This window comes from Parasteatoda tepidariorum, chromosome 8 (assembly GCF_043381705.1).
Source record: "Parasteatoda tepidariorum isolate YZ-2023 chromosome 8, CAS_Ptep_4.0, whole genome shotgun sequence".
Lineage (NCBI taxonomy): Eukaryota > Metazoa > Arthropoda > Arachnida > Araneae > Theridiidae > Parasteatoda > Parasteatoda tepidariorum.
Genome location: NC_092211.1, coordinates 51,495,679 through 51,514,926, shown reverse-complemented (window position 1 = coordinate 51,514,926; position 19,248 = coordinate 51,495,679). Strand labels below are relative to the sequence as shown.

Here is a 19,248-nt window from a genome sequence, read left to right as displayed (position 1 = left end):
TACCGAAGCGGGGGTGCCATCCCCTCCGCAGAGGATCAAAATTGTGATGGCATGTCTTCGGATCATCCTCCGGGATGCTTCCCAGACCGTCGCCAATAGCCCATTGTGCAGCTCTAGTGCGACGTAAATTAACAACAACAACAAATCATCCAACATATCAATTAAACCCGACAAATCTGTCAAAATTCCAATGCTTAACCTAAACTTCAGATACTCAAACTTATTTGGTGTAATTAGTTCAGCTTTTTTTCTGAATAAACTTGAGATAAACTCGAGAGTTACTAATTAGAAAACATTTTTAAGAATTCACGAAAATGTATTCTGAAAAAAAAAAGAAGCAAATATTTAATCCTTATTTCAGAATCATTTTCGAGTTTATAAATCATCCAATATATCAATTAAACCCGACAAATCTGTAAAAATTCCAATGTTTAACCTAAACTTCAGATACTCAAACTTATTTGGTGTAATTAGTTCAGCTTTTTTTCTAAATAAACTTGAGATATACTCGAGAGTTACTAATTAGAAAACATTTTTAAGAATTCACGAAAATGTATTCTGAAAAAAAAGGAAGCAAATACTTAATCCTTATTTCAGAATCATTTTCGAGTTTATAAAGCATAAAAGATATCAATTACACCAGACAAATCTGTCGAATTTTAGATGTTTAGCCACAACTTCGGTCACTCAAACTCATTATTCGTCTGTTAGCGTATTAATTTTAACCTGTTTATATTTCCACAAAGAGTTAAATAAACATGCGATAGTAAAGGAGTGAAACTTGTTGAAAATTATCTGATGAGTCCATTGATTTCGGCGTTCGGGAATTGACCCTGGTATAAACCCAAAGACTGATGATGGTCCAGCGCTTATTACACGTGCCAAAGTACGGGTATACTCACAACTTGCGTGTACGAGTACTCGGTGACGTACATTTAGAACTCTAGTAGTAATTTCGTAATGAATGAAAATCTGTTTTTAATTTTTATTGAATTTAGTTTGGCGAAATTCCTTTCCAATCGACTTGTGATAAAACATCGAAGGCTGTAGAGGAAAAATTGAGAGATATCACAGTGATCTGTAATTTCTTATCACTGTTTTTAAACAAAGAAAATATTTTGGAATTGAAAAAAATATCTTTCTCAGATGAAAAACTTACAATTACAACTACAACTGGTTGAAATTACACTCATAGCATTGAAAATTACAACTTGTACATTAAATGCTTTGTTGAAGATAAAATTAATATATAATTAATAAAGAACAATCTATCGTAATGAAAGGAAGACTTTGTATATCTATTTATGTCTGAATATTTCTCAAGAACTGTTAGTGCCACCGTCCTGAATTTTGGGCAGAGTGCATAAGGAGAAATTTTAGCCCGGATTCTTAACATTCAAAAAGTCAATGGAGATGTCTAAGCTGACGTCACCTGACGACAATTTATTTATGTGCTCTTTGAAAATCTGTCAGTGATCAATGAGCTACAGATAGCAGCCAACAGGAATACTTTCCATTAGGATGTGAATATGAATCGTCCTATAAGAATGGTGCAAACGCTAATTAATTAATTTTACTCAGTGATATAGTTCAGCCTAGAGATTGGACATCTCTATTTGTCCGTTAGGGAAAAGGCATGAGAAGAACGAATTTTTTTTCGCTCAGGTGCAGCATTAGGCATTGTTGCAAATTAAACAATAGGTGCTTATTTTCAATTATTTGAAAGATAATATCTGCTATGTTTTCTAGTTTAAAGCTCAGTTTTATCAGAAACAAAGTTCATTGTAACTTCTGCATTAATAATTTATTTTTAATTCTGAATGTCAAGAAAGCTCAAGCAAAAAGGAGTGTGGGATGACGTCACCAAATTAAAAGTATTAAAACCATTTAGTTTAAAATGTCAAGTAAGCTAAAGCAAAAGGAGCGTGGGATGACGTCACCAAATTAAGAGTATTAAAACCATTTAGTTTAGAATGTCAAGTAAGCTCAAGCAAAAGAAGCGTGGGATGACGTCACCAAATTAATAGTATTAAAACCATTCAGTTTAGAATGTGAAGTAAGCTCAAGCAAAAGGAGCGTGGGATGACGTCACCAAATTAATAGTATTAAAACCATTTAGTTTAGAATGTCAAGTAAGCTCAAGCAAAAGGAGCGTGGGATAACGTCACCGAATTAATAGTATTAAAACCATTCAGTTTAGAATGTCAAGTAAGCTCAAGCAAAAGGAGCGTGGGATGACGTCACCGAATTAATAGTATTAAAACCATTTAGTTTAGAATGTCAAGTAAGCTCAAGCAAAAGGAGCGTGGAATGACGTCACCTAATTAATAGTATTAAAACCATTTAGTTTAGAATGTCAAGTAAGCTCAAGCAAAAGGAGCGTGGGATAACGTCACCGAATAGTATTAAAACCATTTAATTCAGAATGTCAAGTAAGCTTTTGAAACTTGTTCTAGAAATCTAAATAATGAAAAATCAATGGTTAAGGAAATTTGAAGAAAAAAAATTAGTTATTTATTAAGATAGTTTTACGAAGATCTTTCACCAAGGAAAATGAATAAACCCCACAATTTAAGTGTCTTTCGTTTAAAGCAGAGTTATAATTTTAAATTATGTGTACCATCTTACCGTGAAGATTTATCTAGGTCTTAGAACGGACAAATAACTTAAATATTTTAAAAGTTATTCAACTTGTTTAAAAAAGCGCCAATTTAACGACATTTTTTTACCAAGATGAAAATTATTAAAATCGCTCATTAATCTCAGTTTTTTCAAACTGTTATGAGAACAGATAATGTAGCATTGCAGTAAGTTTTTAAATATTAAAAAAATTAGACCACAAACGATTTTTATTTTCTCAAAACTGTGACTTTTCTCCATTTAGACGTTTTATGCCATTTTCAGTATAAGCATAGAACGGACTGACTATAAATAGATTAAACTTGATATAACAGTGATTAACTGTTGCAAATACTAATTTAGACTATCATGTGATAGGCGCACTCCATAATCGAGGACATCATTTTCTATTCCAAATTATACTGAGTGTAGTTAATCTTTATTATAAGTTGAACTTTGGAAAACTTGCTAATTCTAGTAATGTGAAGTCAACTGGGATTGGGCACAAATAGTAATATAAAAATAGAAAGAATGAAAATTATTTTAGCTAGATGTCATTGTGTCGTGGTATGACTTTTAGTTTTATGAATTAAATAATGAATTTAGTCATGCTGTGTGGCTCTGGGGAGAAAGGATCGACGGGGACGAAGGAAAAAATAATTTTGTGTTAACTTTGAAGCATCTTAAATCGATATTTTTATTTTTTAAGGATAACTAACCTCTACACTCCCCGCTGTGAACTGATCGTCAAGACACGCTTCCCAATGGAACACTGAAGTCAAACATCACTGACTGTGGTCAACGTGTGGGTGGGTGACCGCTTTGATCAGCCTGCAAAAGGACCGAGGGTTTCCGTGCGGTATCGATCCTTGTTAAACTGTTCTACCGTAAAGTACTCGACTTCGCGTAGGTCGTCGCGCTACTGAAGCTGGCGAGCCATCACCTCTACAGAGGATCAAAACTGTGATGGCAGTTCTTCGGATCATCCTCAGGGATGTTTTCCAGTCCGTCGGCAATAGCCTATTGTGCAGCATTAGTTCTATGTAAACCACCAACAACAACAACTAACCTCATCTAAAGTCATTTTACAAAAGGTTTATTCATTTATTCTATGAATTGAACTTACAAAAAAACTTTTCTAACATTTGGAGCCTTAGCTAGAAAAATGGCTACCGCTAAACGTTACAAAAGTAGTTTAGAAATTATTTTCTACTCGAACAATATTTTTTTTAGCATTTGCAGACCAAACTTGGATTAGAAATCTGTAACTACAGGTTTAGCACTGCATGGGATAGTTTACACAATAACTATGACTATACAAGTACGTAAAGCAAAGCATTTATTTTTTAGACATAAATAGTTTTTATTAATGTCTTTCTGTAAAATGATTCCGTATATGCTGTAACTAAATTTAAATTTTTCTGGCATTTACAGATCAAACTTGAGATCCGTGAATGCAATGCTAGAAAATGAATAAATGTTATAGGAGTAAATAGATACAGGTTTAACGTTACAAAAGACAATTTCGAAACTAATTTTATAAGTTTTTAAAAACAGAGACTTTTTCATTTGTTTAGATATTTATTTATTTTTACCTAAGTAATTTCCACGGATGTTATTCAGTAAAATGGTATAATTTGTTTTGGAGCTGGGAATTAATTTTTTTTCTTTCATTAGCAACTAAATCTTAAGTTTATTTGGAAAATTATAATGAAATTCGTTCCGTCATCTGGGGAGAACAAATGATGACTGTAACATGGGCGTTGTTGGCGGAGGGGATTGGTAAATATACTTTGTCCCCCTCAATAATTCAGACAAACAAAATTTTCATGAACTATGATTGATTTAAGTTTAACAAAGTTTAAAAAAGGAAAGAGATAAAAATAATTTTTTTGCAAGAATAAGAATAAGAATTTCCTATAATAAAAATAATAATAAAAAATTCTATTAGGTTAGAGAATTATTGTGACAGTATTTTAATTTCGTCTCCCTCAGAAATCAGATTCCCGCCACGCCCATGGTTTACTTTCAGCTTTCAAACTTCGTTTAAAACGTATCATATTTTGTGAAATATAAACAATTAAGTATTAAAATCAATTTATTATCGTTTTGATAATAATCAAAATAAAAATATCTTTAAAATTGAACGAGCTCTTTAATCATAACTGCTTAACTACACTAAAGACGCCTTTGTCCTTCATCAACTATTAAATATAAAATACTGAATGAACTTTCTAGAAACTATTTATTCCATGAATATAAAAACCAGACTTTCAGAAAATTGATTGTATTATTGACAAAATGGCAGTCATATTGATTTTAAATATTTCAAAACTCTTTTCATTGGAATGCAGTATTGCTTCAGAATTGCTATTAAACCTCGATAATCCTATTCATTGCACATCAAAGTTTCAAAAAGCGGAAAGGAAATTGAAGTTGATTTATTATTTATTCTAAAATCTCAGTTATTTGAATTAAATGATCCGTTGCGTTCAAAGCAATTATTTGTATTCATATCATTGATTATATCTGAAATTGCTTCGTGTGAAAGATAATATTTCATACATCAGATCTTGTTTTAAGCAACTTGAAATACTGTAATTAAATAAAACAAACTGTTTGAAATATTGACAGTGTTTTGTTAGTTCTGAATCGAAATTTATTGGGATTTTTATTTAATCAAACTGAAATAATCTTTGTATCTTTATAAAGAAATAGTTAAATATACGTTTTATTGTTTAACTATACATACCAATTCTCAAAGTTGTGTCTATTTTAATGTCCAATAGCAATAATTTAATGCCACGACATACAATAGCACTAATAATTCAAGGTGTTCTGTAACTTTTTCCCTAAACATATATTTTAGAATCCTTGACAAAAAGGATGCCATTATTTCCTACATAAAAAGCCAATAGAAATTTAACGTTTTGATAGATAAATATTTGGCACAAGAAAAATATTTAATGAAGAATATATTTTCACACATACTTAAAAGCAAAATTTTAATATTAGAGCTTTAAAATACTAAAGAGAAGTAAGACCTACAAAGTTTAAATATTCTCTTAACGAAAACTGTTGAATATAGTTAGTTTTTTTTAATCGAGGAATTATTTAAGCTCGTCTTATTTACATAAAAATTACATTTAAAATAAGAATATCGTTTAAGTGTATATATATTTATCTATATACGAGGGTTATAAATTAAATAGTGGCAACTTAACCTTGAAACTCACAGAAGGGCGGGCATGCGCAAATAGGATATGAGAGCGGAGAGGTGGCGCTGTTGTCGATGTGTAGAGTGCAAAAAACATTCGATTTGCTTAGAAGGGTAGTTGTTACGTGGCGTTAAAGTGAGGAGTTTCGTTTCCATCGCTCTAAAGCATGTTTTCAAAAGGTGATCAGCGGTCGTGGCTTACAATCGAGGTTGCCCGTGGCAAAAATGCAACAGAATGCTATCGAGGATTAGTGGAAGCCTTTGGAGCAAATGCTTTACCATATAGGACAGTAGCACGATGGATTCAAGCATCTCGTCTTTTTTCGTCATTAAGCCTTTTCACAACATGCTTTAGAGCGATGGAAACGAAACTCCTCACTTTAACGCCACGCAACAACTACCCTTCTAAGCNGATGAGGCAGTCTGCCATACACGCACTTTTGTGCTTTTGTAAATATACTTTTCACCATATTCTTTAATCATTACTTTTGAAATAAAGAAAACCACGAAAGGCATTAATCACATTCTATGTTTTATTTTTAAAATCATTGAAATCACACTCGTATTCTATAAGAATTCTTACTTTGATGTAGTCCCTGCAGTCATTATTGGCATCTTTTCGAAGCTCCATTCCATCAATGTGATAGATAACACCGTATCCCTTGGGTGGTGTTATCTTTGCCACGCACTCCGACTCCTCATCCTCCGATAGATAGTCACTAGCTTTTAAAATCCCTGTTGAGCCAGCGCTACTGTGATGCATTCGAATTTTAAAATGAGGTAGCCTTTTACAAATGACCGCCATGTCATCTATGGAGAAATTAAAGAAGATAATATGTAGTTTGTTGTATATTGAAAAGTTAACAATGGAAATTAGTTAGAACATATAGTTTAAAAAAACAAACAAGAGAAATTAGCCATAATCTCTGATGTCAGTGAAATAGTTTGAAGTAAATGTTTCTATGTAATTCAATCGTCAAATATGCTGGACTTTTTAATAAAGACCAACTTAAATGCGTATTTTTAGATTCTTTGTAAAAATGAGAAACGAAAAACATGATATTCGAAATCATTAATGTGAAATTTTAACGATAATGAAGGTAAAACACCATGAAAATCTCATAAATCGCTATTGAAGAAGGCAAGTGTAAGAAACGTCAGGATATGTTTGGTCTGAAAGGAAACTGAGAAGTCTCTATAAGCGATTATTAGAAGCATCGAGTTTCAATCAGCAAGCAAACATGTTTTTATCTCTTGTCATCCGCCTTCTTCAATAGCGATTTATCATATTTTAAAAGTATAATCGTTATTTATTCCTTGCTTTGATAAAAGTTTGTGATCTCTAATTGTGTCTATTTTTGTCATATACTGTAGAATTACGATCGTTTCTCCTTGGATAATTCAATAGGAATGACCTGTTACGGTCAATGTGAATAGTTGGTTATTATTTAATACAAACCGGTTAATATTAATAATAAGCATATAAGCCGGTTAAAGTGAGTATTTTAAGCGAATTTATCACATTGGCCGGTTATTATTAATAATTATCAATGAAGTTTGGTCAATGTAATTTATTTGCATTCTATCGCTTTGACCAAAAGAAGCGATTATTATTAATTTTGACCGATGAGTATTAATAATAATAGGATTTATCACTTCAACTTTAATACATGTTGAAAGAGGTACACCTATGTTCCAATGCTATATAAACCGTTTAATCACATTGACCAAACTTCATTGGTTATTATTAATAACCGGTTATAGAGAATAATTGTCGATATTTCTCACTTTGACCCTCGATTATTATTAATATTGACCGATGAGTATTAATGACGTCCGGTGGCTGAGTGGCAGCGCTTCGCTCTCCCATGCCACAGGTCCTAAGTTCGATCGTCGGGCCGGGCAAGGTTGACTCAGCCTTTCATCCCTTCAGTGGGTCCATAAATGAGTACCAAGAATGCTTGGGAACTAAACACTGTGGGTTTCGCGTTCGGCTGACCATCTAATCGGAACATCTGCTCCTGCACCTCAGAGCCCAAGGTCAAGAAAACTGAGATGGGCACAGTAGGCCTTGGCCGTCTATGTGCTGTCGCGCCACTGAGTTTAGTTTTTTAGTTTAGATGAGTGATAATAATAACCAGATTTATCACTTTAATCGTAACAGATAGATACGGGAAAACGACGAATGTGGTTCAACATAAAATATCAAATAATCATTTGAAAAGTGTGGATTGTAATAAGTTTACATACGTAAAAGTGCAAAAAGTATTACATTTATTAAAATAATAAAGTATTAAATTTACATTAAGTATAACAAAAATTTAGTTGAAAAAATTAAATGCTTACTCCCAAAACTATTTACGATACGTTGGAAAGATGAAAAAAAAAGTTTATTTCTCTAATATTTTTAGAAATTTTAGTTTGAACTCTCTTTTTTTTCACAGCAAACAATTAATTTTCAACTTTCGTTATAGTCATACAACTTCTGTAAATTAGTATGAATACAGACAATTTCTTATTGAACAGTTTCTTTGCGCCTTCCGCGAAGATTGCATTATGTGTTTCACTGCCTTCATTTTTATCATTTGGACTTCTTCAGTTCCTGCAAACATTTTTTCAATCAACATCACGCCACAAGTTTCACCATTTTCACCAATTATTTTAGAAAAATCAAAAGTGTTTTATTAGGCGTTTTACCCAAAACCCCATACTGTCTTTCTTCTGAAAGCAAAATAACTTTTGTTTTCAAATGTTGGTAAAATTTCTGAATGATGGACGCTGGAATGTTCCAGTTTCAAAAAAGATCTAAACGGGTATTATTAACAATAACACCGGTTAAACAAGACGATGCATATTGGAGAACTGATGCGAGAACAATTAATTGAGGTTCGACTGTATTTTGAAATCAAAAATATATATTATGGGCAACCATTGCAGAACATCTCGTAGAAGTAGGAAGTACTCACAAGTTTTTGGAATAAACGAGATCTCAGTGCCCATTAAGTATTTTTCCAGTACTATTTTGGTGAGAAAAATTTTTTTTATTTGTCAGCCATAGACGCTACAGCAACGCATTTTCTAAAGTTTTTCTTGCCCCGAATTCATAACTATTAACATAATATCTCCAAATTAAACAGATTATTTTCAGTATATGGTATATTTTATACTTCCATAAACAGAGGGAGAAGAAAATCAGTATTAATAATATAAATCAGTATTAATAATCAAGTAGCATTTATGCACACTGAGGAAAAAGTATGGTCAAAACTATCAAAATAAGGTAAAAAATACCGAATTTTTGGTTCTATGGGAACACAAAAAATTTCACTAATTTTACCTTTGCTTTGTTAAGGATTTTGGTAAAATTAGCAGTAAATAAAATATGATTTAATATATAATAAAATTATTTAAATATGGTAAAAATTGGTAATTTTACCGTGATATCTTAGATCTTGTCATATAAACCATTTATTTGGTTAAATTTGCTTTTGAGTTCTGTATTTTTTACTAAATGTGGGGTGAAAAGAAGTATAATTTTTGAAAACAGAATTACCTGCGAACCGTTACCATATTAACAGAAAAATAAGTAAATAAATGGTATAAATACCGAATATTTTAGTTTCATTAACCAGAATTTTGTTTTTCTTGCCGGAATTGTCATTACCACACAATACAGTAATATTACCAGAATTTTTTTTTCTTCATGTAGAAACTTTTATAATACAGTAATTATTCCTATTTATTCCTTATTTAGTTTGAAAATTTTAATGATGCATGTCAAGCTCTTAAACTATGCATATATATTCAGTAACGAAATAAATGTTTAGAACAAAAAATTGTAGGAAAGTTGAAATATTTATAAAAAAAACGTAGCTGGATTGTACTATTAAAAAGATGTTTTGTATTTTGCTTATTTTCTTTAAAATTTGACATCCTTAAATAAAACATCCAAGCATTTTACAGAATTAAAATAAAATATGTAATCAAACGATAAATAACAGTAAATTACTTAATGAAAAGAAAATGATATCGTCCAACAGTTAGCTAAAATTATTACAACAGTGAGGCACTGCTTCATGAGATTAAAAAGCATTGTCATTTTTTTGCGTTTTTAAAAATAAACGCGTATTTTTTTTTCACAAGCTCTAACATTATACTAACTTGACGTGTAGCAAGTTACGAAAGAACCATTAACACTATGGAGAGCGCCTGTTTGCATCTAAATGCTGTGAGAATATCACTCAACCCTACTGTAACTTTCAGACACTGAATCTGGCAACGCCATCGCCGAGACTCATCTGATCAGTCTGTTTACAAACACCGCGTCGTTCAGACGCTCATGTCATTCATTCGTAATTTCCATTCTATTTTTATTTACATCAAATAAATATTTTCAGTTGATACCTGTTTCCTACGTATCATTGCTCAAATTAAGCTCTCGCTAACAGGTCACGGGCCCAGAAATGGAAATATTAATCAACTAAAATGAACATTTAAGAACGAATTCGGAAATCGAAAGTGTTGGAAATAACAGAACAGGTCAGTTTCTTTTTCATCACTTGTTCGCTGAAATCACTTCTGACATCGAAAAATGGCTGAAGCAGATGCAATTAAAGAATTGCAGCAACAAATTGAAGATTTACAGACTCAATTAAATGTTCGAAGAACACCCGTTTCTACGTCAAGTGGGGGACTTCCAGAATCGAAACATCTTGATGGCTCGAACTATTCCGATAGGAAATTTCTAATGAAAAATTTCTTAGTTGATGCTAGACTCTGGGGATGCATTGAACCGATAAGAAATGAAGAAATTGATCCAGAATCAGATAGAAGAGCACTGGCAAAAATAAATTTATCAATTAAACCGATAGCGTCAGCCGAAACCAAGGAAGCGAAAACAGCTAAGGAAGCCTGGACGTCATTGCAGAATACCTATGAAGATAAAGGGGTAATTAGAAGAATTGGCCTGTATTCATCTCTATTTCGAACAAAATCGATGTCAACGTATATTGACAACATAACGAACATCTTGGAACAACTCGAAAGTATCGGAAAGCCACTAGATAGTGAAACTGTTGGTGGAATAATACTTGGAGGACTACCAGAAAAATTCAGACCACTCATTCTAGGAATCAAGGCTCAAATCAAGCCATTACAGTTGATTTTGTCAAAAATTTGCTATTACAAGAAAATGTGAAAGATTTGTGTTCTACATCGACAAATCATTCTGAAAGTGCATTTTATGGAAAATCCCGGAAATTTGCTCATAAACAGAAGAATAAAGACACTAAAAAACCAAGATGCTACAATTGCAATGAATATGGACATTATAGTCATTCCTGTCCAAAACCAAAGAAACAGAACACACGAAAGAAAGTTGAAAACAGAGAAAATACAGCTGGCTTTTTCACATCAGAAGAATCTAACTCTAAAGATAACCAGCGTACAGACTGGTATCTGGATTCTGGTTGTAATGCTCATATGACACCGAGAGGGGACTGGATACAAAATTTAAAACCTGGTGGAAACAGGAAAATTGATATAGCCAATGGCAACGTGGTTCCAGCAATAGGTATTGGAACAGTGGATATTGCATTAAAAAACAGCACTATCACAGCTAGTGATGTTATACATGCTCCGGAACTCACCACTAACCTGCTCTCTATTTCTCAAATCGCCAAAAAGGGTAAGTCAATAATTTTTGACTCTGAAGGATGTAAGATATTGGATTCCAAAATTATAATTCCATATAAAAATGTAGTTGCTACTGCATCAGAAAATAATGGACTATATGTGTTAGACACTGCTAATTTTTCTGCATCAACTGCCATACTAAACTCTCAAAACATCTGGCACCGTAGACTTGCTCACTTAAATAGAAGAGATATGAACATTTTAATAAATAAAATGTCCACTGGAATTATCTGCAACACTAATAAATCTGACACCTGTATTACATGCATCGAAGGAAAACTTTCAAGAACACCTTTTCCTAAAGAATCTAAAACCAAAACTAACTGCATTCTAGAACTTGTGCATTCAGATCTGTGTGGCCCAATGCAAACATTGTCTATTGGGGGAGCTCGTTATTTTCTAACATTCACCGATGATTTTTCAAGAAAATCTTTTGTTTATTTCCTCAAAAGTAAAGATCAAGTAAAAGAAACTTTTGTGAACTTTAAAGCTCTTGTTGAGAATCAAACCAACGGGAAAATAAAAACCTTAAGATCTGACAATGGAGGTGAATATGTCAACACTGATCTTAAGAACTGCCTAAAGCTTTGTGGCATCAGACATCAAACAACTGTGCCAAGATCTCCAGAACAAAATGGGACATCAGAACGCTTGAACAGAACTTTAGTTGAGAAAGCTCGTACTATGCTAATTGATTCAGGACTCTCAACTGAACTATGGGCTGAAGCTGTTTACACAGCTAACTACTTAAAGAATAGATCACCCACAAAAGCATTGAAAAACATGACACCTGAAGAAGCCTGGTCAGGAAAGAAACCAAACCTCTCCCACCTAAAAGTCTTTGGATGCAAAGTCATGGTACATATCCCTGATGTGAACAGAAAAAAGTTTGATCCAAAAGCCAAAGAAGGCATCTTTGTTGGATACAGTGAAGAAACAAAAGGATACCGTATTTTTAATCCTTCTACAAAGAAAGTTTTCATTAGTCGAGATGTCATATTCCTTGAAAATGACTTTTTAAATAAAGCAGATGACTCAACGTCAACAGAATCCCAAACTGCAGACATGACTGAAATCGAAAACATTTCCAATCCAACCACAACAGAGGAACCAGACACCACAGACAAGTCTTCAGACTGTGAAGATGAAGATCCTTACAATCAAGACACAAATAGATACCCGAAGAGAGCTACTGCACCTAACAGAAAAATCTTTAACGATGACTTCATTGTGTATCAAGCAAATCTCTGTAGAGCTCAGGATCCAGAAACTTACGAAGATGCTATGCAATCTGACGAAGCTCAGAAATGGAAAGCTGCTCTGGAAGAAGAGATCGAAGCTCACAAACTAAATGGTACATGGGAACTTTGTGATTTACCACCTGGTAGAAAAGCCATTAAGAGTAGATGGACATTCAAAACAAAATTCAAACCAAATGGCGAAACAGAAAGACATAAGGTACGCCTAGTAGCTAAAGGATGCTCTCAAAAATATGGAATAGACTATGAGGAAACCTTCTCACCTACAGTCAGAAACAGTTCTATCCGTTTTCTCATTGCTCAAGCAGCCAACTTGGATCTGGATTTAGATCAAATGGATGTTGTAGCAGCATTCCTACACCCAAAACTGGAAGAAGAAATTTACATGGAACTCCCTGACCTCCCTGAATATTTTCCTCACAGATACTGCAAACTGAACAAATCCATATACGGACTAAAACAAGCAAGTAGAACATGGTACATGGAACTAGCTGAAACCTTCAAAGACATAGGACTTTCCAGATCGAAAACTGATCCTTGCATCTTTGTTTCAAACAAGAAAGGAAAAATTTTAATAGTTGCCGTCTATGTAGACGACTTGCTGATTCTGTCGAATGACCGTAAGCAAAAAGAGAACCGTAAGACGAAGCTAAAACAACACTTTAAAATTAAAGATCTCGGAGAAGCCCACCACATTCTTGGAATGACCATCACAAGAGACCGTACAGAAGGAATCATCAGTTTAGACCAAAGCACCTATATCAGAAACATGCTCAAAAGATTTAACAAGCAAGATTGCAAAGAAACAGCAACACCTTTCCCAACTGATCAAGTACTATCCAAAGAAATGTCTCCGAAAGACGAAAAAGAAAGGCAAGAGATAGGACAGATACCATATAGAGAAGCAGTCGGAAGCCTAATATATGCAGCTCAAGGAACACGTTCAGACGTTGCATTTGCAGTGGGGGTAGTTAGTAGATATGCCAACCACCCAGGAAAACCTCATTGGATGGCTGTCAAAAGAATTTTTAGATACCTAAAAGGTACATTATCCAAAAGGCTAACTTTCCAGAAAAATGGACAACTACAAGGTTACACTGACTCAGACTGGGCCAACGACAAAGACGACAGAAAGTCAACAACAGGCTTTGTCTTCTGCGAATCAAATTGTGCCATAATTTGGAACTCCAAAAAACAACAAACAGTCGCCTTATCAACAGCAGAGGCTGAATACGTGGCCATTTCTGCAGCATCGCAAGAATTACTGTGGATTAAACAACTCAAAGAGGAACTGTTCAACCAAAACTTGGATGCAATAAAATTACACTGTGACAATCAAAGTGCTATAAAGATCAGTACCAACCCCATGCTATCATCTAGAGTGAAGCACATAGACATTCGTCACCATTTCGTAAGAGAAAAAGTCGAACTTGGACTGATCCAGTTGTGTTACATTGATTCGAAATCAAATGCTGCTGATGTACTCACCAAACCGGTGACTAGCGAACAACTTAAAAAATTCAGTATTGTATTGGGACTTTCGTGAAGTGGGGGTGTGAGAATATCACTCAACCCTACTGTAACTTTCAGACACTGAATCTGGCAACGCCGAGACTCATCTGATCAGTCTGTTTACAAACACTGCGTCGTTCAGACGCTCGTCTCATTCATTCGTAATTTCCATATTATTCTTATTTACATCAAATAAATATTTTCAGTTGATATCTGTTTCCTACGTATCATTGCTCAAATTAAGCTCTCGCTAACAAATGTATGCTAAATGGATGGTAAGCGCCAAGAGTGAGCGAATATGAATATCGCCAGTTCTTGACGTAGCACGGCCTTCATTTTGCTTATAAAAATAGCCCGAAATAAAGTTTTGTTCGACGAGTTTAACTTTCAAAAACTTTTATATTGTTTTGAAAGCATAATTATATAATTTGATAAAATAAAACGGAACTATACGCAGTCTCGAATAACTTAAATTCCATACCACAAATGGTCTTTTCTTAACTTGCAACGTCGTAGAAATATTATAATACTTCTCTGCGTGTTGATGAAATTGAAATTACTTATTTGAAATTAATTTTCATTAAGGAATGACATATTTAATTGCAATCAGAATGGGAGAACAATAACCGTGTGTGAATATGTTAAAGTTCAGTTTTAAACACAAATGTTGTTGCTTCATACAAGATTAATATTAAAGTTGCTAAATTATAACTTTAGTTCCAGCAAATTATTCAATTTAATTAACGTTTATCGTAAAAAAATGCTTATTAATTAGCTGTAATGTAGTAATATTGTGCGTATTCTAAAATTGTATCGCTATAATATCCATGTTACAAGAATTGAATTCGAAAAGGAAACTGGAAGTCTAATCTTAGTTTGCCCCCGTTTGCATATTTTGTTTATAACATCACTTAAGCGGTCGCTTATGCAATCTATCATCTAGCGCGATAATATTTTGAATAGATAACACAAGGTTATAGGAATAATTACTTAAGATTTCTCGTACATTGCAAAGTTTGAGATTTCTATTTTCTTTTATTATATTTATAGTTTAAAGATTGACACGTTTTTGTTGAAGTGTTGATTTTTTTACATGATAGACTTGAGTGTTACAGATTTTTTTAAAATTGTATAAAAATATTTAAGTAAGCAACTGTACTCCGTTGCAAATTAAGAAATTACTATTGTTTTATAGGATTTAAGTAATCATCCGTGATGGCATATAATTCCGTTTTAATTAATAATCGAATTATAAAAATATGCTTTCAAAACAATATAAAAGCTTTTAAAAAAATCATCTGACTGAAATTTACTACTATCTTCTACGATATATGTCATGGAATTATTAAAAAAGGAATATGGTTTCGTAGTCTTACTGGAATCCTAGACTTGTCGATATATTTCGATAAATAAGGAGAATATTCGTTCTTAAAAAATAAACAATTATATGACGATGCAAGAGCTTTGGATTTGATTGGACCACTAAAAATGGCGCTGTTTATGGTGATATACCCTTAACAAATCAAATGCCAGAAGGGAAAAAAATATTTGTTTCACTATAGAAAAAAATCGTCTGTAAGATAAAATATTTATTATTCTTCCATCTGTTCTTTAAATGCGAACAGAAAGACGTAAATTTGTAGATATCATTTTTATTATTTTTTATTAACGCAGCTCGAGTTTTTATTCAATAAGTTTTATTTTCCTCAATTCACACTATTTAAGAAAAGTCAAAAGAAGGCTGTGCAACGTCGTTTCAAGAGTTGGCGATGTTGAGATACGTTTGCGCTGGAAGCTTAGCATCCATTTGGCGAGTAATTAGATGTAAACAGGCTCTCTCATAAGGATAATAGTTTTTTCTTAACTGCAATATAGTATAGTTTTGATGTGATTTTTTACTACCGTTTAACTACATTTTAGTAAAAGCTTCGTTTAAAAAAAATAACAATAAAATAATTTGACAAGCATCGTAGCTTCCCAAGAAACACTTTTACTTTTTGACATTCATTATACCTTTCTGGCAAAATAATCTGCTGCAACAAGTGCTATTAAGAATGCGAGATCTCATTGTATTCATTGATCTAAATTAGCAATACTTATTTCTGCTTTCCTAAATAATGACAAAGGTCTTAGAATTTTACTGGTATTCAAAATTGAGTATAACTAAAAAAAAAATTAAAAATAAATTGAGTATAAAATATCTATACTGGGAGTACAGTGTAATAAAAAATTAAAATTTAGTAATTAGCTCGAAAATTATTAATTGTCAGGAAAAAATACCATGCGGGGCACACTACAAACAGCAAGATCCTACTACAATCTTAAAATTTGACATGCTGAAAGTGTTTTGTTTATTAACTTAACACAAGCCTATTTTATTTACTTATTTAATTAATTAATTTATTTATTTATTTTTTTGAAATTTCAATTTATTTGAAAGTTATTACAATTTAAAGTGCTTCTTTTAAACTTTTTTTCTTACTTTTTCTGCTTTAAATAATTGTTCATCCATTATTGTCATAAAATGTATCTCTACTGAGATTTTCATTTTAGCAGCTCGTACTTGATTTGATGTCAGAGGTAACAAAACAAATAGAAATATTAATGATAATAATAAAACAAAACAGATTTGCTGTTGCCAGATAAATATCACAGTTTTTTTAAAAATATAAAACTCTCCGGAGAGGTTAAAATAGTTTTATATAAAGTTATCGTTTAAATTGTTAAGAAGTAAAATGACTTCACATCCATTAACTTTTTTATTAAGTCCAATTCTATGTTCCTGAGTTCAATTGACCTTTCTTCAAATATAGGTATAAGTTCATTTTGTTATGATTAACATATTGACAAAATATTTCTACATACTTTACATAATAACTTCATATTTCAAAAACAAAATAATAATTTTTTTAAAAAATATTAACTTCTGAGAGGAAATTAAAACACAGATGAATAAGAATCCACCACGGGGGTTGTTGCACGCAGCGAACAGAGGAAAGTGCCTCATTGAAATTAAAAAGAATGATTACATATTAATGTGACTAATTTTTACGTTGTCAAAATTTTTAATGCCTAACGATTAATTCTTAATTTTATCATTTTAAAAAAAATTTTGATACATACAAAAAAAATTTAAATTTTAAATGTTTTTGATCATGAAACTGGAGAACAGAAATAAATTGCCATCAAGGAAATTTTTAAACTATACTTTGTTTACAGAAATCAGATATAAATAATATTTAGAGCTAATCTTTTTTTTTACATTTTAATTATGCTTTGTTCTGGTTTACTGAGAAAATGTAAAAATAAAACTACAAATTATTTTTTTCGTTCAATATAAAAAACAAACAAATAAAAACAAAATTGTGAGTTAAGCTGTGACTCACTAGATGGTTAACTACTTGACTATGGTTAAGCGTAATGACTATGGTAGCGATACTAAGAGAAGACGCCAGCATACATTGAAAACTAAAACCTTGAAAATTACCGTACTGTAGAGTAATGGAATTTCTGGGGTTTTTTTTCTTTTAATTAGTCTGGTTAATAAAACTAAAATATACGGTTTATATTGTTATATATGGAAATATATTATATATTGTTTTAGATGGAAAATATTTCCAGTAGTTTTCAAGATTAAAGGTTTAAATCTTTCGCAATCGTATGACGTAATGAACTGAATTAGGCTTCTGTTCTCAATTTAGTTGAAGTATTAATAACATCTTAATAATGACCGATTGAGAAAAAGTATGAGAATTGTCAGGTCATTCAACTGACTATCAATACAATCAAACGCACTTAATCAAGATTCATTCACTAGACTGCCCATCGCAAAAGATGCGATTTTTCAAAATATCAGTAAAATTATGTAAATGATTTGCACAATACCAGGCATTTTGTAGAAGATTGACATAGTATCAGACGATTATTTTCAAAGACATAGTAGCAGACGATTATTTTCAAAGAACATAATTTAAATTGCTGTTGAAATCATATTTAACCAGGTTTGCAAAAGCACGAAATTAAAAAAGGACATTGTGTTGGTGATTAACGTTTTCTCTTTGTTTTTTAAAAGAATCAATAGAACATTCTTTTTCTTCCTTTTAGTTGAACTTTTTTATGTTTTCCTCACAAGGTGAGATTTGTTTTGTCAAATTAAACATTAAATTTTTATTTGTTTGGTTTCGCAATATTTTTCCTTTTTGTTTTGGTAACTACGACACATTTAATAAAAAATACAAAATTGAAAAGTAAATTTAACCACAGAAATGTTTTTTATGCTAAGCTATCTTGATAAAATTACCAAATTTTACACCCTTTACCAAATTTAATTACACATTATAGAACCATATTTTATCGTTAATTTCACCATAATCATAACCAAACCGCTTCTGCTAAAAGAAACAACCTTTTTAAGAATTCGACTTCCGCTACAACCATACATCAGAACCGTTTCTGGGGCGGATCCATTTATATATCCAACCACAGATCGTAATTTTGACCTGAACCAGAGAACGATCAATCTTCAATTCAGTACCCCAGAGGCATAATTTTTTATGCCAACATGGAGCATTTTGTGACCTGACAGATTTAACGTGCACCTGTCACCATTTATTAGCAGATTGGATTCGAGCTCCCGTTCCCACGAACGTGAGTGCAGCGCCCAGGCAACTAGGGAGAGAGAATTCTCTCTCTCTCTCTCTCTCTCTCTCTCTCTCTCTCTCTCTCTCTCTCTCTCTCTCTCTCTCTCTCTCTCTCTCTCTCTCTCTCTCTCTCTCTCTCTCTCTCTCTCTCTCTCTCTCTCTCTCTCTCTCTCTCTCTCTCTCTCTCTCTCTCTCTCTCTCTCTCTCTCTCTCTCTCTCTCTCTCTCTCTCTCTCTCTCTCTCTCTCTCTCTCTCTCTCTCTCTCTCTCTCTCTCTCTCTCTCTCTCTCTCTCTCTCTCTCTCTCTC

General features: G+C 32.5%; 1 protein-coding gene across 1 annotated transcript in view; it reads right to left on the bottom strand.

The window, feature by feature from the left end:
- LOC107456991 (low-density lipoprotein receptor-related protein 12-like) overlaps nucleotides 1–19,248 on the bottom strand; it is a 62,198-nt gene that overhangs the window by 28,452 nt on the left and 14,498 nt on the right. The window contains exon 2 of the mRNA XM_043047851.2: nucleotides 6,420–6,646. Within this exon, the coding sequence (XP_042903785.2) occupies nucleotides 6,420–6,646 (227 nt within the window). The remainder of the gene's footprint in view (nucleotides 1–6,419; nucleotides 6,647–19,248) is intronic.